General features: G+C 44.7%; 1 protein-coding gene across 10 annotated transcripts; it reads left to right on the forward strand.

Annotated features, from left to right (window-relative positions):
- On the forward strand, nucleotides 1-19411 carry TAFAZZIN (tafazzin, phospholipid-lysophospholipid transacylase). Of its 10 annotated transcripts, none has more exons than XM_053300335.1 (12): nucleotides 1-317; nucleotides 3093-3150; nucleotides 3787-3941; nucleotides 4741-4869; nucleotides 5164-5209; nucleotides 5397-5482; nucleotides 5932-6012; nucleotides 6170-6211; nucleotides 11500-11562; nucleotides 13084-13136; nucleotides 13292-13369; nucleotides 18770-19411. In XM_053300335.1, the coding sequence occupies exons 3-12, from the start codon at nucleotides 3833-3835 to the stop codon at nucleotides 18872-18874; spliced, it is 792 nt and encodes a 263-aa protein (XP_053156310.1). In that variant the 5' UTR covers nucleotides 1-317; nucleotides 3093-3150; nucleotides 3787-3832; the 3' UTR covers nucleotides 18875-19411. The 10 variants fall into 10 exon arrangements, with proteins under 10 accessions (XP_053156310.1, XP_053156317.1, XP_053156315.1 ...); XM_053300340.1 differs by lacking the exon at nucleotides 1-317 and adding an exon at nucleotides 327-1124 and having other exon boundaries at nucleotides 4741-4754; XM_053300333.1 differs by lacking the exon at nucleotides 1-317 and adding an exon at nucleotides 329-1124.
- Nucleotides 19412-25730: the final 6319 nt, after the last annotated feature.

Consider the following 25730-nt stretch of genomic DNA (forward strand, 5'->3'; position numbering starts at 1 on the left):
GTGGGGTGCAGCAAGCAGTTGGGAATGGCTTCCAATGGCCCTGGGCATGCGTCCGTGCCTGACGAGGCTTCTAGGAAATGTAGTTCATTACAAAGCAATGCATGGTACACTGCGGTGTGTGTTTTGCACGCGCGACCACCTTGGCTGTAGGCGGTATTATTAGGGAGCGAAGTCCGCGCTTTGGGATGGTCGTTCAATATCTCCAACTTGTTAAATAACTCGTTTTTAAAATGCTATATGGGAAAAAAATTGCAGGATGGGGAGAGGTTACGTCAGATCGATGCATACAGCGTTTGGTGTCCCCCCTCCACAGACATGTATGTTTAAATATTTGTATTAGATATATGTCTTAGACGCACAAGAGACCAGACAAAATATTTCAGATATCTACAAACGTGTGTTAAGTGCATTCCACAGCGCTATTTAGATCTGTATAAATTGGTTAAGACAATTTATCCCAAGCCACTGCTTGCTTCAAAAATGACTGAGCTCTTATCCATAAAACTGGAATAGTATCATCGCTGTTCTTAGTAATATCTAAAATTGACCCGGCTTCCCACGAACTTGCAATGTTCATCATTGCCTATGCATGTATCTGCCAACTGAAAATAACGTGTCTAGTTAATTCATGTGTCTAGTGAATTGTGCTCTAGTCAACGAAAGTTTGTTACTGTAACCCCCACCATTGCAATAATTTTTTTAGTCTTTAAAATGCCACAATGTGTTCTTTCATTGCAAAGTATGTAAGGTTTACCATAGAGATGCCAAAGTATAGAGGGACGCTGCCCTTTGCCTATAGAGAATCTCCGAAAGGCATTTTTAATTTTTTACCGGAAGTTCAGGTTGCTGTGTGTGTGTGTGTCACTCTAGTCTTGTTCCATCTCTATGGGCTTGACAGAAAGTGTGCGTCACTCTGGAAGCTCTTTGCAACTGGTAGCAATGGCCTTGTGAGAGCGCTTTACGGCTTTTCCTCTTAATTTTATAACAATGCCTTTGTGTGGGGAGAGAGATTGCAAAAGTGGGGCGCTTTTTGGCTGAAAGCGAGTGATCTGGTTCCATTTGCGGCAGTAGAAACGGCAGCTGGCACCACCGGCTCGCTTGATCCTAGCGCGGAGCAGGAAGAGGTGAGAGGATGTAATGAGACAGTGGGAATAATTGAGGGGGAAAGTACAAGGCTCAAATAAAGGATTTGAGGCTTATGTCGCGGACAGAGTTGCCACGTTCCCTTGTGCGCGTGCACAGGTTTTTCCTGCCTGTAACAGCTGCATTCGAGGCAGAAGCCCAATAGGCACTATTTCCCCATTATGGAGATGCAGTGGTGCGGAAAGGTGCACCTTTGAATGTCTGTCATACAGCTGTTGCAAAACAGAATCTCTTGCAAAGAAAATGTGACAACCAACAGAGGCTGGTGTGAGTAGAAGAAACAGGTGTAAGATGCAGTCTTCCCCTCTAATGGAGATTCCCAGATGTTGTTCACTACAACTCCCAGTATCTCCAGCTGCAATGGCCTTTGGCTGAGGATTATGAGATGATGTTGACTACAACAGTCAACAACATCTGGGAATCTCTGTTAGAGGGAACACTGGTAAAATGTATTGGGTGAGGTCAGATATTCTTTGTGGTGTTTTGTTTAGCAATGTATCCATTGGCAATTCAGAGTTATAAAATGGGAGCAATTGTCTTGGGGATAGATAAAATTGTAGGCAATCTACTTCAACCTGCTCAGTGTAGGAAACAGAGTATACCAACAGATGGCTGACCAACCTCTGCTTAAAGACATTCACCAAAAGACAGCCGAACAGACCCCTAGGTAATTGGTTCTTTAGTCAAACTGTACTTGCCATTAAGAAATTTCTCCTAGTGTTGAAACAGAGTTTTCACTTGTGTAACTCAAACCCTTTTAGATCTAGCCCTATCTTCTGGGGTGGCAGAGAACAAGTCTGTGCCCTCTTCATTGTGATAGTCCTTCAGGTATCTGAAGAGTGCCATTAGATTTCCCTGTAGCCATCTCTTCTCCAGGGTAAACATACCCACTTCCTTCAACCTTTCATCACAGAGCTTGTTTTCCAGACCCCCACTCTGCCTTGTTCATCTTCACTGCCCTTTTCTGAACCTGCATCCATTTGTCAACATCCTTCTTAAAGTATAGGACCCAGATCTGGACACAGTACTCCAGATGAGGTCTGACTAGTGAGGAATGAAATGGAACTATTATTTCTCATATTAATAATAATGTGAAAATAATGTGTGGTTCAGTGAATGCATTCTAAAATCACATTAGTCCTTTTTGTTTTGCAATGTGTAATCTACTGCAATCCTCAGATAGCCTTCACATGTACCAAGCCAAGTATCACATTTGATTGTTCTTACCTAAGTGCAGAACTTTGCATTTGTTCCTTTTGATTTTCGACTTGTTAGTTTCAGCCACTGTTTCCTCTAAGGCATGCACACGTGTGTGCGCTCACATGTTTTCTGATGTCCACTCAGTTAATTTTAGATCCTGCTCAGGTTGAATTAGGAAGGCCCCACTCTGAATGCATGTGCACACACAGTGCCTTGATATTGCTGCCCAGAACAAAAATCATTCTGCACAGAGATGAAAAAAAGTAGAGGGACCACTGGTTTCAGCCCAGTGTTTCATTCTTCCAAGGTATTTTTTAATGCTGTCCCTATCTTCTGAGGTGTTAGGCTGTCCTTCACAGATTGTGTCACTTGCAAATCTGCTGAATTTTCCTTTCATCAATCACCGATAAAAATTTTGAATACCCAGGGTAGAATCCTGTGTGGCACCATACTCCTCAAAAGTTTGATGAGACCTCTCTTCTGTTTGTGAAGCTACATGATGGTATCATGTAGCCAGCATTTGACCAGATTGCTAATCAGAATATAATGGGGAATCTTGTCATATGCTCTGCTGAAACAAGGATAAATTATATCCACAGCATTCCCACAGTTCATCAAGCTCTATAACAAGCTAATCTCTGCCTTCTCCTCTTTGAAAACATGCTTAATTGCTCTATGATGGAAAAGTTTGCCTTACATTGTTTATCTTTTTTTAAACAAGTGTCAATATATTTTATCTTTGTACACAGGACAGAAGCCCCAGCATTCCATCCTAGTAACCCTACTGGTTGGGGTACTGTGTACTAGGTAAGATTGATCCTGGGACAATGAAGGTCACTTCTAGCAGTAGAGAGGAGTGGGAGTAGAGATTGGAGGGTTCCGTTTTTTACCTAAAACGCTTAAGAACCCCTTCAGGGGACTGTGCCTGAACTGATTCTTAGGTTTCTCTCTTTAAAAAGAATGGATGAGCAATACAACGGAAATGCTTTGATAATAATGTTTGCTGGGAATGGAATTTCAACAGCAGTTTCTTCATTACATGTGCTATTGGCCCACACATGTATTATTACATTTGAATTACAACCCTTCTCTCTTTGGTGTATGGTTTTGTTTAATTCTGATGTACTTAGTTTTAGTTGCAGAAAGGAAAGGTGATACTTTGTGCTTTACTTATGAAGTACCAAAGAGGTTTGGAGTCTTTAGCTTTCTAGTACTGTCTTTATATTTTGTGGATTGTTCTAGCTCCTGGCAGAAATGTAGGGCAACCTTTTTTAACATGCTGTGGCAATTCTTGGGCAGAGGCTAATCTGAAGGGTGTGGTGTCACCTGCAAGTTGCGACAGAGGCTTTCTGGAAGGGGAGGAGTCTAGCCATACAAGAACTCTGCCAATCAAGAATTACAAGTGATAGGTTGAAAAGTACTCTGCTGTTTTCTGTTCGGCAGAGACGGCTGATGCTATTGCCTCAGGAGGATTGCCAGGGATGGGAAAATGCCCCTTGAGGTGAAATGGCCCTTTCCTCCAGCTCCCCACTTACCCTGGAGCTTGGCCAGCAGGGTGGTCATGGGCTTGGTGGGCACCTACAGCTGCTTCTGGACCAGTAAGTACAGATGGACTCCACTCCATGCATAACAGATGATGCTACAGATAAGGCAAAAGCTGGGACCCAGAGTCCTGTGAGGGCCCCTCTAAGTCGACTCTGTGTTGGAGTCTCTGGAGGGTTGAGTCAAGTAAGATTGTGGTATTTCTGACCTCTTAAGAGAGAGCTTTCTCCTGACTCTTCTGTGCCATGCAGAGGAATTGGGAGAGAGATCTTTCACCTTACAGAGCTACTGAGGCCAGGACCAGATTAACTGGGTGGGGAAGATAGGATAAGAGAAAAGACTGGGTGAACACTAGGGCAGAGGGATTGATTAACACATTCCATTGGCTCACATGTCTTGGCCCTTACCATCCCATATGCCTCTAATGGACTTTGCCAAAATTCTGGAGTCAAACCTGTATGACTCCAGGAACTATTTGTTCTCTGCTTTCCTCCCTACTGTAGTGGTGAGAGACTGAACTATGAAACCAGGATGTCCTTGGTTTGAATCTTGTCACTGCTGTGAATTTTTCTTAGGCAAGCTACTCTCTCTTGGCTTCAGCTGAGGCTTTTCTTCAACATTTACCATTTGCAATATAGTGTACCAACTTTTTAGAGTTGTTGCAACAAGAGAGTGTATGCAAACACTCAAATGTGATTGGGATGCTTGTTTTTTGTAGAGTACCTGGAAGCCTGATTCCATCTGTCTCGCCTCAGATTCAACTGGATCTCTGGAATCCTTCACATCCCCCCGCCCCCCACCATACTGCTGTACTTTGCTGCTTACCAAACTTTCCTCCTGCTGTCTTTCCTTCAGGATATATGAACCAGGTGAACGTCCATAACGAAGAAGTGCTATATGAGCTAATTGAGAAGCGCCAGCCTGGCACCCCGCTTCTCACAGTCTGCAACCACCAGTCCTGCATGGATGACCCGCACTTGTGGGGTATGGTTCTGGAAGGGAATTGCTTCCACCCACTGGTCAGGGAGGGAAGGCATTGCTCTTGTCTGGTCTTCAAGAGGCTGAGCCGATCATGTTTTGCGGGGTCTGTAGTCCAATGGGCAAGAGGGATTATCTCCCCCCCCACACACCGATTAGGACTTCAAGAAGTCTTAATTTACTGTTTTAAGGACTGGGAAGCTGAGAAACAAACCTGTGTGAGAAGCATGTTTCTGGTATAGCAATAATAGACCTGGCTTGGGTTGTTCCCAATATTAACGTAGTTGTGTCTCACCACAGGTATCCTAAAATTACGGCATGTGTGGAACTTGCAGAAGATGCGCTGGTGAGTATGAGAGAAGATGGTGGTTCCTGAGGAGAAGGAATTAACTTATTTAAGCCTCTAGGTCTATATAGGATCACCCATCACATTCCCTTTGGGTTTCAGAGAGTAAAAGTAAAATTTGGGTTGGGGGCATTCTGTCAGGCTGAGCGTGTTGTGACATAACTTAATGTTCTTCCTGCTCTTCCAGGACCCCAACAGCTGCAGACATCTGTTTCACCAAGGAGCTGCATTCTCGTTTCTTCAGCCTTGGGCGATGTGTTCCTGTCTGTCGTGGTAAGCAGACAGTGTTTACTTGACACTGGGAATAAAATAAGGTGGCTGTCAGGGCAGCAGTTCCTGAATTCAGGCCTGGAACTTTCCAACACATGGTTCTTGCTGTCTGTTGCTGTTGGGACTGGTAGGCTCTGGGCCTCAATTTTTCAGCTTCAGATTTCCAGCTGCCATCTGTAAAATGGGCCACTGGGCTGTTGTGAGGTTCACCAAGAACTATGAAATAAAACTTTTCAAATAAAACTGTGTGTGTACACACACGTGTACACTTCTCCTGCAAGCAACAATATGCCTTTTGGTTCCTTTTTAATGCTTACGCTTTCTCATCTGGGCAAGATGAGTGGTTAGTCTGGTTGGGGCTAGCTGTAAAATTATGGCAACACATGGTGGGGAGAGGAGCTTTTCCTACATGTTGGTTTGAACAACCATTAGCACATCCGTTCTCTCTGTAGGAGATGGTGTCTACCAGAAAGGTATGGACTACATACTTGAGAAGCTCAACCACGGAGACTGGGTGCACATGTTCCCAGAAGGTAACAGTGCTTGGAAGCAGAACTGCTGGGGCTAGAAGGATGTGGGTGTGTATTATAAGATGCTTTGGGCACAGCTATTCTGCAGTGACAATGTCTGCTTCAGAGGATGGTTTAATGTTCACCCCACCACTAAATCTCCTCTGTCTTCCTCTTGCAGGCAAAGTCAACATGACCCAAGAGTTCATGCGCTTCAAATGGGGTAGGTACCTTTCTCTGCTGCTGGGTGAGGATATCTCATGTGGGTTATCATCCCCAGCACGCTTCAGAGGCAGGATGTAATTAAGTGAGTTAGAGCCTTTAAGAGGCCCGTTAGGATAGCCCCTCCCAGTTTAGTTCATCCTGCAGAGCTCTAGAGCAGTCGACCTTGCTTCACTTCTGTCTCCTCGCTACTCTTTACCTTCACCGCCTATTCCTGCCTCGTCCAACTATCTTTTGTCTTGCCTTCTATTATCCCAACTTATTTACCTGCTTTAAAAAAAGAAAAGAGGAGATTTTCTTCCCTTTCTCTCCACTTCATCTTCCCTCTGTCTGCCTCCTCTTTCCTGCCGATGGAACCTAAGAGGTCCAGCATTTTGCATGTCCTAATGCTGAAGACGAAGAAATCGAAAACCTCTTATCTACCGGGCCAGCCCCAGCACCACCGTGTGCTTGTGCACGCCAGAGAGGACGCCCCAACTTGGACCACTGCGTCCTCATCGGGAGCGGCAGGGGGTCTGAAGGGCCATAACCCAACCGGGTCACTCAGCAGCCCAGCTAACCGCCATCCAACGTGCCAGAAAGAGGAATCGCTCCACCTCTCCTCTAAAACGGCCAAAAAGCCCCGACCTTGTCATACTGGAGGAGGATGTCCGGAGCTTCCCAGCAGGCTTGCTTGCTGATGCACGGCCAGTGCACCCTCCCTCAAGGTGCCATAGCCCAGCTGCCTTGGGCGTTTCACCGCCTTCTCCTCAGGAGCAGCTAGCGGCACAACTGGAAGAAGCAACAAGCTCTACTAACACCGGGGATGCTGCGGCCTGGCAGCAAACTTCCCCGTAAGTGGAGGGAGAGACTGTCCAACTCCCAGACGCCACTGGAGATGGAGGACTTCCGCTACCAGCACCCAGGAGGCCATCTCTACCACCCAACAGAGAGCTGGTAAAGATGCTGATTATGCCTATTCCAGCCGCCCCAGTGAGTCCTGCCCTGATTGGACCCCTAGCTCCCGCCCAACCTGAGCACCCAGAGGTCCCTGTGGCCCCAAATAATCCACCCCTCCTCCCTCAGGTGAAATCCCAGAATCATAGCACATCTGCTTTTCATCCATGTTGTCCCAGACACTTCAACTGCAGCAGCCAAAGAGAAAGCATAAAAAGCGCCCCGGGCCTTGTGAACCATCCACCACTCCTCACAGGATTCTCACTCTTCCTCCTCTTTATCCATGCCCTAAAAAGAAGAGCCATAAACATAAGCAGGCCCATAGGCATGAGAACAAGAAGTCCAGGAAATCCAGCTGCAAACAAAAGGAATCTTCATCCCATTCGTCACTCCTCCCTATGACTCTCTGGACCCCCATCCAGGCAGGCTGGTGGACCAGCTGCTTCCTCAAGGCCTTATAAGCCCCGTTGAGACCCCTAATATTCCACGGGATCACCCGCTCAATCTGGATCCTGAGGCGGACTCTAAGGAAGAGGGGCAATGGTCGGATGGTCAGCAAGTAGAGCCCATATCGCATTCACACAGGCTGTTTCCCTCTGAGGACTTCTCCAGCCTGTTTGTTAAGGCCTTAAATACCCTGGGCATTCAAGTGGAAAACTTGCAAGGGCCTTCTACTGCTCCTTCCAGAGAATCATTGGTACTGCCTACTACCTGCTCACAAGACCTGTTATTCCCTCTCCCCAAAACCTTTGCAGAGGTGGTAAGACAGGAATGGCAGGCACTAACAAGCATTATAACTTTGTTCCTACAGCAGTGGCATTATTTCAAACACCCCTGGTTGACGCTCACGTGGCCGCCTTCACGTCCGGGGCAATCCTGCCAAGGGATGGAGAATCAGTGCTCAAGGATTCCATTGAGAAAAAGCTGGAATTTCAACTCAAGAACAATGACAAATTATTTCACTGTCCTTCCACACCTCCAAAGCAGCATCTATTATATCTCAAGCATCTCTACTCCACTCTCCTCCCCTGGATCCGCCCAGACAAAGACAGATTCTACTCAGAATTCAAAAGGCTCAGGCGTTCATTGCTGATGCAACCCTGGATGCCGTTCATTTTGGGGGCCTGGGCTACGGCCAATAACGTAGTGGCCAGAAACACTCTGTGGCTAAAACACTGGCAGGTGGACTCGGCTTCTCGCTCTAACCTCTCAGCAGTCACATTTACCGCGACCAAACTTTTCTGTGATGATGCACTGAAGGATGTCCTTATTGAGACAAAAGACAAAAAGAAGTCACTCCCTTCCTCCACCCGCAGGGAGGACAGACACCTGAATCAAAGTTTCAACCATTCCTTTTGGTCCTTTCAACCCAATTTTCATCCCAGAGACAGAGACTCCAGGACACAATGTCCTACCTGGAACAGACCCAGATTCAACGTTGGGGCCAATGCATCAAAACAACACTTCGGCCAGCAACCCAAACCCCGCCAAGCCTCCTGATGCATTCAGAGTAGGAGGCCACCTCTCTCACTTTTTTCACTCCTGGGAGGCTTCCATCACAGACAAATGGGTGCTGGATACCATCCTTCATGGTTGCAGGATAGAGTTGACGGCCCGCCCCAACAGGAGATTCATGCCCACTCCACCAGAAACATCTGGCCTTGCAACAAGCAATCTCTCATCTCCTCAACATCTCAGCAATAGAACTGGTTCCTACACACCAGCACCAATGGGGCATCTATTCCATCTTGGTGGAACCCTCAGAGCAGTATTGGACTTCAAGTATCTCAACAGATGGGTATGATGCAGGAGATTCAGAATGGAGACACTCCGATCTATATCAGAAGCCCTGTATCATGGAGACCTTCTTGCATCCATCGACCTCATCAAAGCATATCTTCACATACTCATCCACCTGGACTGCCATCGCCTACCCTGCTTTTGTTACAATGGCCACCACTACCAATACACAGCACTTCCATTCGGCCTTTCTTCCACCCTGAGGATCTTCAGAAAGGTCCAGGCCCCCTTGGTGACCCACCTCAGGCTCCAAAAGATCAGATTATTTGCATATTTGGACGATCTGTTCATACAATCCAGAGGCTCAGCGATACGGGACGTGGACACCACCTTGACTGTTCTAGCGTCCCACGGTTTCCATGCCAACACTGCTAAGAGTCACCTGTCCCCTTCCAGACAGATCCAGCACCTTGGGGTGATTATAGACACAGTACGGGACAAACTCTTTCTACCAAGAGAACGCAAGGACAAAATTCTAGGTCTGATCAGCCAAATACTCCCTCTCAAGAAGGTATCTGTGCTTACCTTGGCCCAGCTCCTGGGCCTGATGGTCTCTGCCTTGGCAGTAGTTCCCTGGGCCCGCTTTCATCTTCGACCTCTACAATGGTTTCTACTTCCCCTACAGGGAGAGATAGCGCAAAGGCACCAAAAGAGAGTGGCTCTACCCCACCTGGTCAAAGCCTCACTATGCTAGTGGATATGTCCTCCGCATCTGGACCAGGGCAAACTCTTTCTGGACCCCCACAGGGTAATAGTGACTACAGATGCCAGCCTGTCAGGATGGGGGGCATATTGCCGATCTCACTCAGCCCAGGGCACCTGGACTCCACAAGAACAAGCCCATAGCATAAACTGGCTGGAACTGAGAGCCATTCAACTGGCCCTCATGGCATTCAAGGAAAACATTCTACACACGGACATCTTAGTCCGCACAGACAACACAACGACAAGACCACATATAAATTGTCAGGGAGGGACCCGGTCCAAATCCCTGCACCAGGAGACAGTCCTTCTCATGCACTGGGTCGAGCGCCACCTGTCCTTCCTGCTGGCTCACCATGTCAGCAGCTCGACAAACACGCAGGCGGACTGGCTGAGTTGCCAGGAGCTTCACCCAGCCAAATGGAGCCTTGACCCATGGGTATTCTCCCATTTCACACAGAAGTTGGGACAACCAACAGTGAACCTCTTTGCGTCCCATCTCAACACTCAACTTCCTCACTTCTCCCACTTCCCATGTCCCTGGGCGAAAGCAGTGGATGCTATGTCAGCCCCATGGCCCAAAGAGCTACTATATGCCTTTCCGCCAATCCTGCTCCTCAGCCGCCTACTGTGCCGCATCCGGCTACTCAAGGCGCACATCATTCTGGTGGCACCCTACTGGCTGCGACGACCGTGGTTCACAGAAATTCTCCATCTCGCAGTAGACGGTCCCTGGTTTCTACCACAGACAGACGACCTCACTCAAGGCCCAGTCCTGCATCACAACCCGGCATGGTTCAAGCTTGCCACTTGGCTACTAAACGCAACATACTCCCCCACCTAGGCTACGACCACAGAGTCCTGGATACCATACTTGCATCCAGACGATCATCCACTAACCGCATTTATCAGTTGATGTGGCATGTTTTCCTTAAATGGTGTAGACAGCGCATGCTATCGCCACTAGATTGCGGACTCCCGCAGCTCCTCCTGTTCCTACAGGATGGTCTGGATAAGGGCCTCCAACCAAATACCATCAAACCACACACAGTGGCTGACATCCCTCCTCTCGCACTCCAAGAGGAATGGCCTGGCCTCACACCCGCATCTCAAACGCTTCCTTAGGGGAGCCTCTTTGTCGTCAGTTCAAAACTTCCCGACACCACTAAAGCTCACTGCTCACTCCACACACCCAGTGGTCACCTTGGCAGCCTTTTCCATGAACTCTCCATTATAAGACTTTTGCAGAGTGGCGACATGGTCTTCACCCTCCATGTTTACTAGACACTACAAAATAGATCTCATGTGTTCCTCTCAGGAGGCCTTTGGCAGGCTTGTGCTTCAACCCATTCTTCCTCCCCAGTAGCCGATTTTGCCCCCCTCCCAGGGTCTTGTTAGCTGTGGCATGTCCCATGTGAGATGTCCTCACCCAGTAGCAGAGAAAGGAGCATTGGTCACTCGCTGTGAAGGCTTCTTCTTGCTGCTGGAGTTGAGGACATCTTGGCCCACCCTGGGCGACTTCAGCTACTCGTCTGCATCTCTCATCTACGTGCTGTCTATATCTGTGGTTTTCCTGTTTTTACCACTGTTGTTCATATCCTTTCTCCTACTAGAAGCCTGGCTTGCCTATCTAAACTGGGATGGGCTATTCTCCTGGGCCTCTTAAAGGCTCTAACTTAATTACATCCTGCCTCTAGAGCATGCTGGGGAGGATAACCCACGTGAGATGTCTTGAACTCCAGCAGCAAGAAGAAGCCTTCATGGTGAGTGACCAATGCTCCTTTCTAAGGTGGAGAGATGAGCGCTCTGGGTGATTTGCCCTTTTTAATTCTCCTCCTTATTTTCTCCCAGGTATTGGGCGTCTTCTGGCTGAGTGCCGTCTGCACCCCATTATTCTGCCACTCTGGCATGTAGGTGAGACCTGAATCAGGAGAAGGGAAAGGAGAGGAGCAAAGTCTTGGTGAATAGGCATGTGGCGATGGGAAATGTGGTAGATGTGAACTAGGTTTATCAGATCCAATGTGCGACATTGTAGCAGTTTTATAGCACTTTCAATTTGTTAGCCTTAAAAGTGCTACAAGACTTTTTTTTGTTTGCTACAACAGTCTAACATGGCTATTTCTCTGGAAATGTGGGGCAGAATTCTTATTTTAATAACTATGTAGAAAGTTGGCAGGGGGCCCTTTCCCCATCCCAGTGCTGTAGTGGTCTTGGAAGCAAAGCCAACACCTGAAGGTTGTACTGTACAAAGGAGGCTGACAAAACTTAATATAAGTGAGCTTTCCATCTTGGTTGCCAAATCACCAAATTGTTACTTACCAGAACTACTTTTGAGAGAAAATTAAAATGCAGGATGTTGGAAAATGTTCTGAGTATATATTTGTCAAAGAGAGACTTGCACACAGTACCGAACTTCTGGGCTCACTTTAGAGGCCTTTCTAAAGAAACATCTAGAGGGGGATGTTTCCCTCACATCCCCGGACAGAAATGACAGCTGCTCATAAAAAATCCAAGCTTTTTAGTGCTTGATTTTGGCAGCAGATGTTTGCTGCTGTTTTGTCTGAGGAGGCAGGGAAAAGTCAGAAGTCTATAAACTTTTTGACTTGGGTCTTTTAATAAGAAAAATGTATTTAAAGCACAATGTGTCTGCATGGGATAAGTTGAGAGAGGAGGCTTCGGGAGGTAATTTTAGTAGCAAAGTAGACCTTTGGTGCAAATGGGTTTTTTTGGCTGGAAATCAAAGCCAGCCTGTGTTCCATATCAATACTATAGCAGTAACATTGCAAGACTACCATAAGTTACTCTTTCTCAGTTTCACTTCCTCCAACCTGCAATATTGGCGTAACCGTGTGTGTTGGCAATTAACTTTTTCTCTCACATAAAATGAGACCTTAGGTAAGTAATGACACCTGTCATTACTTCTGTCTCTTTTTTTCCTGGGGGGATGTGCTGCTGTCGAATCATTGCTACCCTAAAATCATGGATGTCTCCATTGGTTTTGTATGGGCAGCTCTTGCTTCTTCACTGGTGGGGAGAATCAACAGAAACCAGGAAGTTGTGTCTCTAGTATTTTCTATCTCTCTGGTTTTGTGAGAAATTGTCACTTGGTGGCATTCTAGAATGCATCACACCACCCTGCCACCTTCAGATAAATGATTGGGCAACTATGTTTGTGCTGGGAGAAGCCTCTCCTGTTTCTCTCTCTTCCTTCTATTTGGTTAGTCAGTCAGGAAGTGGAGTTGCAGGCTGGTGATTACAAAGCATGTTCACATTCATTTTGGCACAGGAATGAAAGAGATTGAAGATAGTCTCCAGACTATCATTGTACAGTGATTAGATGCAGAAACCTGTCCCATATTGAATCTGGTCATCACTGTTGTCAACTTGGTAGGGTTGGAATCAGAGCTGACAAATGCTTTCTTTCTATTTTCCTAGGAATGAATGATGTACTCCCCAATGAACCCCCTTACGTGCCCCGTTTTGGACAGGTAAGGGTTTTGAAATGGTACAATGAAGTGCTACTAGTATGGCAGAAGGAAGAGGCTGAGATGTTTCAAGAAGCAGCAGGGAAGCTGAAGACTTGTAGAGAAAAGAAATAGCCTTCCTGCCTCCAGTTTAACATGGTCCTTTCTTCTTATTACAGAAAATCACTGTGTTAATTGGGAAGCCCTTCAGCACCCGGCCTTTGGTGGAGCAACTCCGGGCAGAGAACAAGTCAGCAGTGAGTGCATAGGGAAGAAATAAGAGGGACTGTGTGTGCTATTAAGGACTTCTATTGTGGTTTGTAATGATCAGAGGGCTGTCCCCCCGCCCCCGAAGGAGTGAAGATCGTGTGTTTCCTCTGCTAACTTGGCAAAGAGGCACCTTTCAACGTGGTGATTCTCTTTATTTAGCAAGGGGAGAGTAACTGGCCCTATCCTCCCCCAGCACAGTACTCTCAGTGACTGTTGCTGGTGTCTATCTTATGTTTCTTTTAGAATGTGAGCCCTTTGAGGATAGAGATCCATCTTATTTATTTATTTATTATTTCTCTGTGTAAACCACCCTGAGCCACTTTTGGAAGGGTGGTATTATCATTTCATTTCATTTCATTTCATTTCTAAACCACCCTTCCAAAAATGGCTCAGGGTGGTTTACACAGAGAAGGTATAAATAAATAAATAAGATGGCTCCCTGTCCCCAAAGGGCTCACAATCTAAAAATCAAATAGAATCATCATCATCATCATATTAAAATAAATAATAATAATAATAACAACAAATGCAATAAGAGCAAAAGTCGAAAAATCCACCACAAACAGCAAGTGCCGCCTTTGTAAAGAAGCAGATGAAACAGTGGACCACCTAATCAGCTGTTTTAAAAAGATCACACAGACTGACTACAAACAAAGGCATGACAAGGTAGCAGGGATGATACACTGGAACATCTGCAAAAAATACAAGCTACCTGTAGCCAAAAATTGGTGGGACCATAAAATTGAAAAAGTGGTAGAAAATGAAGATGTAAAAATATTATGGGACTTCTGACTACAAACAGACAAACATCTGCCACACAATACACCAGATATAACTGTAGTCGAGAAGAAAAAAAAACAAGTCAAAATAATTGACATAGCAGTACCAGGGGATAGCAGAATAGAAGAAAAAGAAATAGAAAAAATCACAAAATACAAAGATCTACAAATTGAAATTGAAAGGCTGTGGCAGAAAAAGACCCAAATAATCCCAGTGGTCACTGGCGCCCTGGGTGCAGTTCCAAAAGACCTTGAAGAGCACCTCAACACCATAGGGGCCAAAGAAATCACCATCAGCCAATTACAAAAAGCAGCTTTACTGGGAACAGCCTATATTCTGCGACGATATCTATAACAACTGAGAATAAAATTCTGGCATCCCAGGTCCTTGGGAAGGACTCGATGTCTGGATAAAACAAACCAGTCAATAACACCTGTCTGACTGTGTAAACAAGAATAAATAAATAAATAAATAAATAAATAAATAAATATAACAAATTAATTAATAAAGGCTCAGGATATGGAAGAAGAATTACCACCAGTTGAAGAAGTTGCTCAGGCGCAGTTGGAGGAGGTGTTGGAAATCGAGGATGCCACTGTTATTGAACTGTTTAAAAATCAAAACCAGGCAACCACCCCTTTTCCTTCACCTCAAAAACCCAAATGCCGTTTAACAGAAAAGCAACAAGAACTAAAGCAAAAAACAACTGAGCACATGAACCAAACAACCACCAGGGTTCGACTTCCAGCTCTAAAAACAGTTGCCAAAAAACAACTCGCTCAGGCATTAAAAGATGTCAATGCTGCACTTGCAGAGATAACAACCAAGAATTTGCAAGAAACAAACCAACTAATGTACAGTGCAACAACAATAACAACACAAGAGCTCAGATATAAGATCAGTGGACCTGTCAAAAAAGAAAGCAGTACATTACCTAAATGGAAGATTAGATTAGAAAATAAAATCTCCAGCCTTAGATCAGATGCTAGTAAATTGAAAGATATGAAAGACAAGAAGCTGAAGAATGAAAACACCAAACAGTATCTGATCCAAAAATACCACCTAGATTCAAGGAAAATTAGAGAAGTCCTGGAAATAATAAAGCAGCAAATAACAGCAGTGTCAAAGAAGATTAGCAGGTATGAAGCCAGAATTACACAACACAGGCAGAATCTCCAATTCCAGTCGAATCAGAGACGTTTCTACCAAAGCATAGAAGGAGAAACTGCAAGAAACCTAGAAACACCAAATAAAGAAGAAACAGTGCCATTCTGGGGGAAATTATGGGACAATCCAATAGATTATAATAAAAAGCAGGCTGGATGAAAGAGGTAAAAAAATGTAACTAACAAATGCAAGATCTAATAACACCAGAATTAATAAGTGAAAGAGCAAAGAAAATTAAAAATTGGACTGCGCCAGGCAACAATAAACTGCATGGCTTTTGGCTTAAACACCTAAAAAGCCTTCATAAACAACTATCAAAACAGTTCAATCACATTATGCAAGGAGGTGATATTGAACAATGGCTAACAACTGGGAAAACTCATCTCATAATGAAAGACCCAGCAAAAGGTGCAGTTCCAAGTAATTATAGACCGATAACCTGCCTGCCAAACATATTCAAATTATTAACTGGAATAACAGCAGATGAAGTGATGCAACACATTAACTAACAAACAGCTTCCAGTTGAATAGAAAGGAAATTGCCTGAACACCAGAGGCACAAAAGACCAGCTGCTGATTGACAAAATGATTTTAGAAAACTGCAAGAGAAGAAAAACAAATCTAAGTGTTGCATGGATTGACTACAAGAAAGCCTTCAATTCATTGCCTCACACATGGATACTAAAATGTTAAGAAGCAACTGGTGTCAGCAAAAACATTCAGATACTTATTTAAAAAGCAATGAGCATGTGGAGTACACAGTTAACAATCAATAGTGAGACACTTGGACAGGTTAGCATTAGAAGAGGCATTTTCCAAGGGGACTCACTATCCCCTCTGTTGTTTGTAATCGCCATGACCCCACTTTCACAAATACTAAACAAAACAGGCCTCGGATACCAAACATCTAAAACATCAAGTAAAATCAACCATCTGCTGTACATAGACGATCTGAAGTTGTATGGAAAGTCCCAGTCAGAAATCAAATCACTGCTAAGCACTGTCCGTATATTTAGTAGCGATATAGCAATGGAGTTTGGACTAGACAAGTGTGCTGCATTAATAATGAACAGAGGGAAAATAAGAAAAACAGAAGGAATAGAACTGCCCAATGGAAGCAAGATCAAGAACCTGGAAGCGAAAGAACCTTACAAATACTTGGGCATTCTCCAGGCTGATAACATTGCACACACTGAAGTTAAAAGAAAAATTGGAAGTGAATACATCAGGAGAGTTAGAAAAATCCTCAAGTCCAAACTCAATGGCGGGAACACCATACAAGCCATAAACACCTGGGCTATACCTGTTATCAGATACACTGCAGGAATAATAGACTGGACCCTGGACGCTGGATCGTAAGACCAGGAAAATCATGACCATCAATCATGCTCTGCACCTCCGCAGTAATGTCGATAGGCTATACCTCCCTCGCAGCTCAGGTGGAAGAGGAATGCTGCAAGTCCATCAAACAGTAGAGGAGGAGAAAAGAGGCCTTGAAGAATATATCAAGGACAGTGAAGAAGATGCACTTCAAATGGTCAATAACACGAAACTATTCAATACCAATGAAAGAAAGCAGGCCTACAAGAAAGAACAAGTCAAGAACCGAGCAGAAAAATTGAGAAATAAGCCCCTGCATGGTCAATATTTGCACAATATCAGTGGAAAATCAGACATCACCAAGACCTGGCAATGGCTTAAGAATGGCAGCTTGAAGAAAGAAACAGAGGGTTTAATACTGGCTGCACAAGAACAGGCACTAAGAACAAATGCAATAAGAGCAAAAGTCGAAAAATCCACCACAAACAGCAAGTGCCGCCTTTGTAAAGAAGCAGATGAAACAGTGGACCACCTCATCAGCTGTTGTCAAAAGATCGCACAGACTGACTACAAACAAAGGCATGACAAGGTAGCAGGGATGATACACTGGAACATCTGCAAAAAATACAAGCTACCTGTAGCCAAAAATTGGTGGGACCATAAAATTGAAAAAGTGGTAGAAAATGAAGATGTAAAAATATTATGGGACTTCCGACTACAAACAGACAAACATCTGCCACACAATACACCAGATATAACTGTAGTCGAGAAGAAAGAAAAACAAGTCAAAATAATTGACATAGCAGTACCAGGGGATAGCAGAATAGAAGAAAAAGAAAAAAATCACAAAATACAAAGATCTACAAATTGAAATTGAAAGGCTGTGGCAGAAAAAGACCCAAATAATCCCAGTGGTAATTGGCGCCCTGGGTGCAGTTCCAAAAGACCTTGAAGAGCACCTCAACACCATAGGGGCCACAGAAATCACCATCAGCCAATTACAAAAAGCAGCTTTACTGGGAACAGCCTATATTCTGCGACGATATCTATAACAACTGAGAATAAAATTCTGGCATCCCAGGTCCTTGGGAAGGACTCGATGTCTGGATAAAACAAACCAGTCAGTAACACCTGTCTGATTGTGTAAACAAGAAATAAATAATAATAATAATAATAGGCTTCTCATGCCAGCCTCTTCTTAACATTCTCTGAAACTAGGGGCTGTTCATTTTATAACAAGATTGGGAATCTATCGCCCTGTTCCTAGATAGGGAAAGACAATAGATTTGTTAAGCTATTGTTGTACATGTGTACAGACCTCTGTATGCATGTACATGGGTTTATATGAATGACTGCACATGCATTCACTTTAAAAGTGAATCTGGGTACAGGTATAGACACGAAGTGCTGCTAGCGGAGCAAAAAGGCTCCTTCTGAAGTAGTGGCTCTCTTATATTTAGCAGTGGGAGAGCAACTGTCTCTACCCAGCCCCAGCATAGCATCCATTCTGTGGCTGTTGCTGGTGTCTACATGGTGTGTCCTTTGGGGATAGAGAGCCATCTTAATACTTTTTTGTATAAACTGCTTTAAGAACCTTTTTGTTGAAAAGTGATATATAAATATTAAGAAGTGTACTACTGTACATGCATTGACTGTAACGTGAATAACTGGGCATGTTCAGATCATACATGCTTTTGAACATAACATGAATAAGAGTATGTAGACTATCTAGTTACAGAAGCTGAAGATTTGAGCGGTGGGAGCTGGGAAGGTTATGTGTGCTTAAGCTTCATCCATCTGTCTGCCATTGTAAAAATACAGACAATAAAACCCAATAAAAATAATTCTGGATCAGACATACAGTATTTGGAATCCAGAACTGTGTTGCAGGATAGATAACACCCCGCTCCTGTCACCCCACTTGTTTGTCTGTGCCCAGGGCTGGTATCTGTCTATATGCTGCAGTAAATTGCCGGGGTGTGTGTGTGGTTTGCAGGTGAGGGTGCGCATCCTGCCTGTACTGTATGTCAATGCATAGGCACAAAACAAATGCAGCAGGGAGCCAGCGCACCTGGTGTAGATTGCAAGACCTTTCTGATCAAGGCGCCTTCTCTTTGCAGGTGGAGATGCGCAAAGCATTGACGGACTTTATTCAGGAAGAGATTGAGATGCTGAAGGAACAGGCTGAGCGGTTACATCAGACTTTCAAGTTGCAGGGCCAGTGACGTGGCTGGGATGAGCATCAGGGCCTTCCCACTGATGCATGGACTGTGCAATCCTCAGGTGTGATGGGACTTGCCTCTCACTTTAGCTCTTGAGTGAGACTTTCCCATGTTGTCAGCTGTCCCTAAGCTTGGCCACAAGCGGACTGGTTTTGCATGCAGAGGGTTGAGTGAAGGCTCCCTATGTAGCTTGTGGAGCCTGATAAATGTGCCTCATACCCTGTCTTTGTGCCTAACTCCCCCAGTTTGGGGGGAAAACAACTTGGAACTGCTGTTTGTAGGTGGATTTCCCTGTTGCTAGAAGCCAGTGATGCTGGATGGAGCTGGGGCTTCAAGGTAGTGGATATCAGTGGGGCAGGGGGAGGAGTTGGGGTAAGGCAGGCTCTACCCCTACTCACAGTGATCCCTTGTATTAGCTTCCCTTGCTCAGTGGTGGCAGGGAGGGTGAATAAATGGGTTCTGCGAGTTCCTTTTGTAGAATATTGGGCCAAAGGTGGTTTTTATACTTCACATTTTTCCAGTAAATGATTCCACACCCTGCTGCAGCCTCTGCTGAGTTCTGTGCTGATGGGAAAGGGCCAAATCTGAGGGTAGCTTTTTCTGAACACACTTTGGAGCTCTGCAGAGAAACATGTGTATGCTTCATCTTTTGTAGCAGCGCACCTCTGGCTATAGTGGTCTATCTCCAACCTTAGTTGCACATGGGGAACACTTACACACGTGCACAGAGGCGGGGCCTTCTGGCGATTCCACGACATTGCCCTCCCCTCCATGTGTACGGGGATGCATTCCCTCTTAGGTTGGATGTAGGCTGGTGTTGAGGGAAGGAGGGAAAGTCCCCTGCTTCCCTTGGGAGGTGGAGACAGATTGTTGAGCGGTAGGCAGGGCCTCTCTCTTCACTTGTCTGCACTTTTCTGTGATGGGGAGCACCATCCAAAGGGAATATCCTTAGTGCATATGCAAAATTAGAGCGGGTGGGTGGGGAGGTGAGCTGGTTCTGATGAGCCTGAGAAGATTGGCTCCTCTACCTCTCCAGGATACACAAAGTGAAGGAAGTGCAACTTGCAGCAATTCTTGCCTAGAACCATCATGAAGATGGATGGGGCCTTCGCCTGAAGCACAGCAAAGTGAGGCTGCTCCTCTAGGCACCATTAAGAGTGGCACACAGACAGACTTGGCCCCTGGGGTACACTTCAGTGTGGGAGGGGCTTGCACAAGCCTCCTCGAATGGGAGCTGCACAAAGAACTTCTCACTGTTAATGGGAAGGGGAAGATGCTGCTCGAGTTCTCTGCTTCTGTTACCCAAAAGTCTTCTTGGCCTGCTCTTGAAGAGAAAAATGGCTTATTGTCATAAAGTGTATTACTCCGATTAATGAACGACTGCTGTCTTATCCACAGGACCAAGCCCCTTCCTCCTATGAATGGGGCAGATCGTGTTTTAAACATTAGAAAAACTGGCTTCTGAAGATTGTATGGATTTTGTAAATGAAGCAAGTTTGGCAAGGCATTGAAGCCCTACCCTCAGATCCCTATAAATCTTAACCCACATTCAGTAGCTCCTCTGGCTCCTGCAGTTCCTCCAGCATTTTCATTTATGGTTTAGAAACTTTAAGGTTGAGCTGGGTGAGTTTTATTTTTAATGAAACATGAGTTAGAGAAGTTGAATTCTGCCCTCAAACATTTTTCTGTAATCCTTACAGAACTGTGGCAAGGACATAGCCCTGTAATTAGACAGAGTCCAGGTAATGAACGCAAAGCTACAATTCATAGGAAGCTTTATTTATTTATTACATTTTATATCTCGCTCTTCCTTCAAAGAGCCCAGAGCAGTGTACTACATACTTACGTTTCTCCTCACAACAACCCTGTGAAGTAGGTTAGGCTGAGAGAGAAGTGACTGGCCCAGAGTCACCCAGCTAGTATCATGGCTGAATGGGGATTTGAACTTGGGTCTACCCCGTCCTAGTCCAGCACTCTAACCACTACACCACACTGGCTCTCTTTATACCAAGTGAGACCATTACTCCATCTCATTCAGTAGTGTGTGTATACTGACGATGTGGTAGCTCTTCTGGGACCTTCTGCTTGCAAAGCAGCTGTTCTACTACTAAGCTTCAGCTCCAACCCTTGCAATAAACGTATTAGGACTTGCTTCTCGGTAAGCATACATACAGGTGAAACTCGAAAAATTAGAATATCGTGCAAAAGTTCATTAATTTCAGTAATGCAAATAAAAAGGTGAAACTGATATATGAGATAGATGCATTACATGCAAAGCGAGATAAGTCAAGCCTTAATTTGTTATAATTGTGATGATCATGGCGTACAGCTCATGAGAACCCCAAATCCACAATCCCAGAAAATTAGAATATTACATGAAACCAATAAAACAAGGATTGTAAATAGAACAATATCGGACCTCTGAAAAGTATAAGCATGCATATGTATTCAGTACTTGGTTTGGGCCCCTTTTGCAGCAATTACTGCCTCAATGCGGCGTGGCATGGATGCTATCAGCCTGTGGCACTGCTGAGGTGTTATGGAAGACCAGGATGCTTCAATAGCGGCCTTCAGCTCTTCTGCATTGTTTGGTCTCATGTCTCTCATCCTTCTCTTGGCAATGCCCCATAGATTCTCTATGGGGTTCAGGTCAGGCGAGTTTGCTGGCCAATCAAGCACAGTATTCCCATGGTCATTGAACCAGGTTTTGGTACTTTTGGCAGTGTGGGCAGGTGCCAAGTCCTGCTGGAAAATGAAGTCAGCATCCCCATACAGATAGTCTGCGGAAGGAAGCATGAAGTGCTCCAAAATCTCCTGATAGACGGCTGCATTGACCCTGGACTTAATGAAGCACAGTGGACCAACACCAGCAGATGACATGGCTCCCCAAATCAATATAGACTGTGGAAACTTCACACTGGACTTCAAGCATCTTGCATTGTGTGGCTCTCCATTCTTCCTCCAGACTCTGGGTCCTTGGTTTCCAAATGAGATGCAAAAGTTGCTCTCATCAGAAAAGAGGACTTTGGACCACTGAGCAACAGACCAGTTCTTTTTTTCTTGAGCCCAGGTAAGACGCTTCTGACGTTGTTTGTTGTTTAGGAGCAGCTTGACAAGAGGAATACGACATTTGAAGCCCATGTCCAGGATCTATCTGTGTGTGGTGGCTCTTGATGCACTAACTCCAGCCTCAGTCCTCTCCTTGTGAAAGTCCCCAACACTTTTGAATGGCCTTTTCCTGACAATCCTCTCCAGGCTGCGGTCATCCCTGCTGCTTGTGCACCTTTTTCTTCCACACTTTTCCCTTCCACATAACTTTCTATTAATGTGCTTTGATACAGCACTTTGGGAACATCCAACTTCTTCTGCAATTACCTTTTGAGGCTTTCTCTCCTTATGGAGGGTGTCAATGATGGTTTTCTGCACAACTGTCAAGTCAGCAGTCTTTCCCATGATTGTGATTCCTAATGAACCAGACTGAGACCATTTAAAGGCTCAGGAACCCTTTGCAGGTGTTATGGATTGATTAGCTGATTGGAGTGGGACACCTGGAGCCTAGACTGTTGAACCTTTTCACAATATTCTAATTTTCTGGGATTGTGGATTTGGGGTTCTCATGAGCTGTGCGCCATGATCATCACAATTATAACAAATTAAGGCTTGACTTATCTCGCTTTGCATGTAATGCGTCTATCTCATATATCAGTTTCACCTTTTAATTTGCATTACTGAAATTAATGAACTTTTGCACAATATTCTAATTTTTCGAGTTTCACCTGTAGAAGCAGGCTGGCAAGATCACACAGACCCATGCATCAATGTCTCATTTTTTAATTACAGGAATTCATATCCTGCCTTATTAAAACATATGTCAAGGTAGCCAACAATGATTATTTTTAAAAACACAACCACCAAAATACACAAACCAGCCAAATACAGCGGCTAGAAATAATACAATCCTAAAAACTACAGTTACTAAAATTTAGTATAGAAGGAATAATCACCAAAGCTAAGCAATGTTGAATAGGATAGACTTTACTTAACATGCAGAAGGGAGTAGTGAAGGCACCAGGTGTGTGTCTCTAAAAAGCGTTCCAAAGCTTGGTTGCTACCACTGAAGAGTCTGACGCTTCATTATATGCCTATATTATTTGGGGTCCAACTGAGCTGGTGCTCTTTTAGTGGCCTAATTATGGTTATTCAACCCTTGAAATACACATCTGAATATGTTGCTTAACTGACTCCCCCAAAGAGCACTGGGGTGAGATGCAAAAGCTATATGAGATGTGATTCAGTCATGCAACTCACTGTGACATTGCAGTCAAGTGATGAACAGCCCTCTGAATCAATGTGGGTGGGAGGGACGGGCTACGGCATGAATCAATCTGACACAGTCGGCGGTGGCTCAAAAAAAAAAAAAAGCTTTTTCCTCCATAAGCCCATCCCTTCTGGTGTAGCTCTCATTCATTTCCAGAGGGTTTGTGCAAGAGAGTTTACAAGGGGCTTGTATCATTCAGAAGTGCCATAATCCTGTTTTATTATTTATTAGACTTTTATACCGCCTCACCCCGATAGCTCTAGGTGGTTAGGCTGCAACAGATGAGAAATTAGTGTGATTGCATATTTGCTGGCTGTTTGTTTTTCATTTGGGGCAAGTTAAAAATCCATTTTGATACAAATACAGGAATCTGTTGAATCACTACAAATAGCTGAAAGTGTTCTGAACCCAGCGTTCTGGTTTATTATTACCCTCCTATGTAGAAGAGGCAAAAGCTCCAAGAGCTCTGACATCCATCAGTGTCAGAACCAACCATACTTCTCAGCTGCAGTCTCTCTCAGCTGGCTGTGAAAGCTGTAGCATGATCATATGGTGGGTCACTCAGGAATGGGAATATTATAACGAGACAACTGAACTCCATTCTGAGTAACAACTTTAAAATAAAGCAATACAAATATGTTGTCTAGATACTTGTACTGAAGAAAGTGATAATAATTGTGTACAGCAAAATAAAGGTTGGAGCTGAATGTATGCTATCTTAAAACTAGTGACACACTTTAAGAATAGGTATAAAGGAAATAATCATGTCCAGGACTGGCCTTGCACCTAAACATACAATTGAAAAGAGCTGTGATGAATTAATGAGTCTAGCCTCTGATGGGTTCTAGAAGACACAGACTGCCAGACTAGTTCTAACAGAAGGCCCGTAGGGTAACCCTTGCCATAGAAGCACTGGTTTCTGGCAGTCTGGTGCAGATTTTTTCCAAGTAGTTCTGAACAATTAGTAAAACAGATTTAACAGCTAGGAATTAGTTCATCTGGAAAAAAGTCTCAGTGGGAAAGGGGATTTTTGTTAGTTATTAATGAGTAATTCACACCAAGTTCAGTGCAACTTCTATGAATGTGTTCAGAATACAGCATTATAGAGGCATATATCAAAAGGTATAGGGAAATGTTTGGTGTTGGAAAAGCCGTTCTGCAGCTGTTTTATTAAGTTTAAAATATTACCTAGAAAGGTAGTCCTATTGTTCCAAATTGTACCAGTTGCCAGAAGAGAAAACCAGTATGAGAGCAAAGGAAACAGATCTCTCTCATCTTTTTCTTGCCCCTCCCATCCAAGCAATGTGCAGAGCAATCGTATGCATGTTTGTTCGGAATGGTGCAGCAGGGAAATGATTTGATTAGCAAGCCAGAGGTTGCCAGTTTGAATCCCGGCTGGAATGGAAAACGCCTATATTGGGCAGCAGCAATATAGGAAGGTGCTGAAAGGCATCATCTCATTTTGTGTGGGAGGAGGCAATGGTAAACCCCTCATGTATTCTGCCAAAAGAAAACCAAAGGGCTCTGTGGTCACCAGGAGTCAACACGGACTCAGTGGCACTCTTTACACCGCCGAGCTACAGGTGACTTAGGTCTTTGCTATATGTAGGAACATAGGAAGCCGCCATAGACCGAGTCAGACTATTGGCCCATCTAGCTACACAGAACGACAGTGGCTTCTCCAAGGTTACAAGCAGGAGTCTCAGCCCTATCTGGGGATGCCAGAGATGGAACTTGAAACCTTCTGCATGCAAGCATGAAGATGCTCTTCCCAGATCATCCCATAAAGGGAAATATCTTTCAGTGCTCACACATGTAGTCTCTCCCATTCAAATGCTAACCAGGATGGGCCCTGCTTAGCAAAGGGGACAATTTATGCTTGATACCACAAGACCAGCTCTCCTCCCATTTCCATGTTAAAATGGAGAGATAATCAAAGAGACTTCATTATTTTACGTGCTTCAGCACAGAGCTAACCGCCGAGTACAATGGCTAATCAGCTGTCAGCGATCAAACTGCCTGGAAAGCTACCACTTATGACCCCAGATGCTTCTCTTCCTCGTCGATACGTCTGTGGGAGTTAATTGTAATTCCTCTGTTGTATCGAGGAAATGCACTCTGCACTGGCTCAGGTGCACATTCACTATTCCAAGCCTGAAATCCGGCAATCGAAAACACTACCTGCTGTATTAGTTCTCATACCGGCTTCACCAGCATTCTCGCAAAACAATATCGGTTCCGCTTTCTTCTATAGAGGCGAGGGCAAAACTCACGATACTTGACACTTGACTTCCCCTAATTACAAAACTCCTCCCGTCAGAGCACAGGGCTGGGCCGCAAATGTACGTTTACGTGAGTGTAAGCCCTATGAATACAGCGAGACTTACTTCTAAGTAAAATGCATAACAGCGGACACGCCGTTTTGCCGATGAACGGGAAGGAAGACAGGGGCAACACAGGAAAGGTTCTTATTGGTTCGCGCTGATCCAGCCTCGTACCCTAATTGGCTATTCTCCCCAGTCGATGGTTCCAGCCCTTCAC

The sequence above is a fragment of the Hemicordylus capensis genome, chromosome 2 (genome assembly GCF_027244095.1).
Source record: "Hemicordylus capensis ecotype Gifberg chromosome 2, rHemCap1.1.pri, whole genome shotgun sequence".
Lineage (NCBI taxonomy): Eukaryota > Metazoa > Chordata > Lepidosauria > Squamata > Cordylidae > Hemicordylus > Hemicordylus capensis.

Excerpts from the sequence above, each read along its gene's own strand:
- TAFAZZIN (XM_053300335.1), top strand. The coding sequence starts at position 3,833 with ATGCCCCTTGAGGTGAAATGGCCCTTTCCTCCAGCTCCCCACTTACCC. Across the intron at positions 5,483-5,931 it reads ATGTGTTCCTGTCTGTCGTG|GAGATGGTGTCTACCAGAAA; the intron begins GTAAGCAGACAG and ends TTCTCTCTGTAG. Across the intron at positions 6,013-6,169 it reads GGTGCACATGTTCCCAGAAG|GCAAAGTCAACATGACCCAA; the intron begins GTAACAGTGCTT and ends TTCCTCTTGCAG.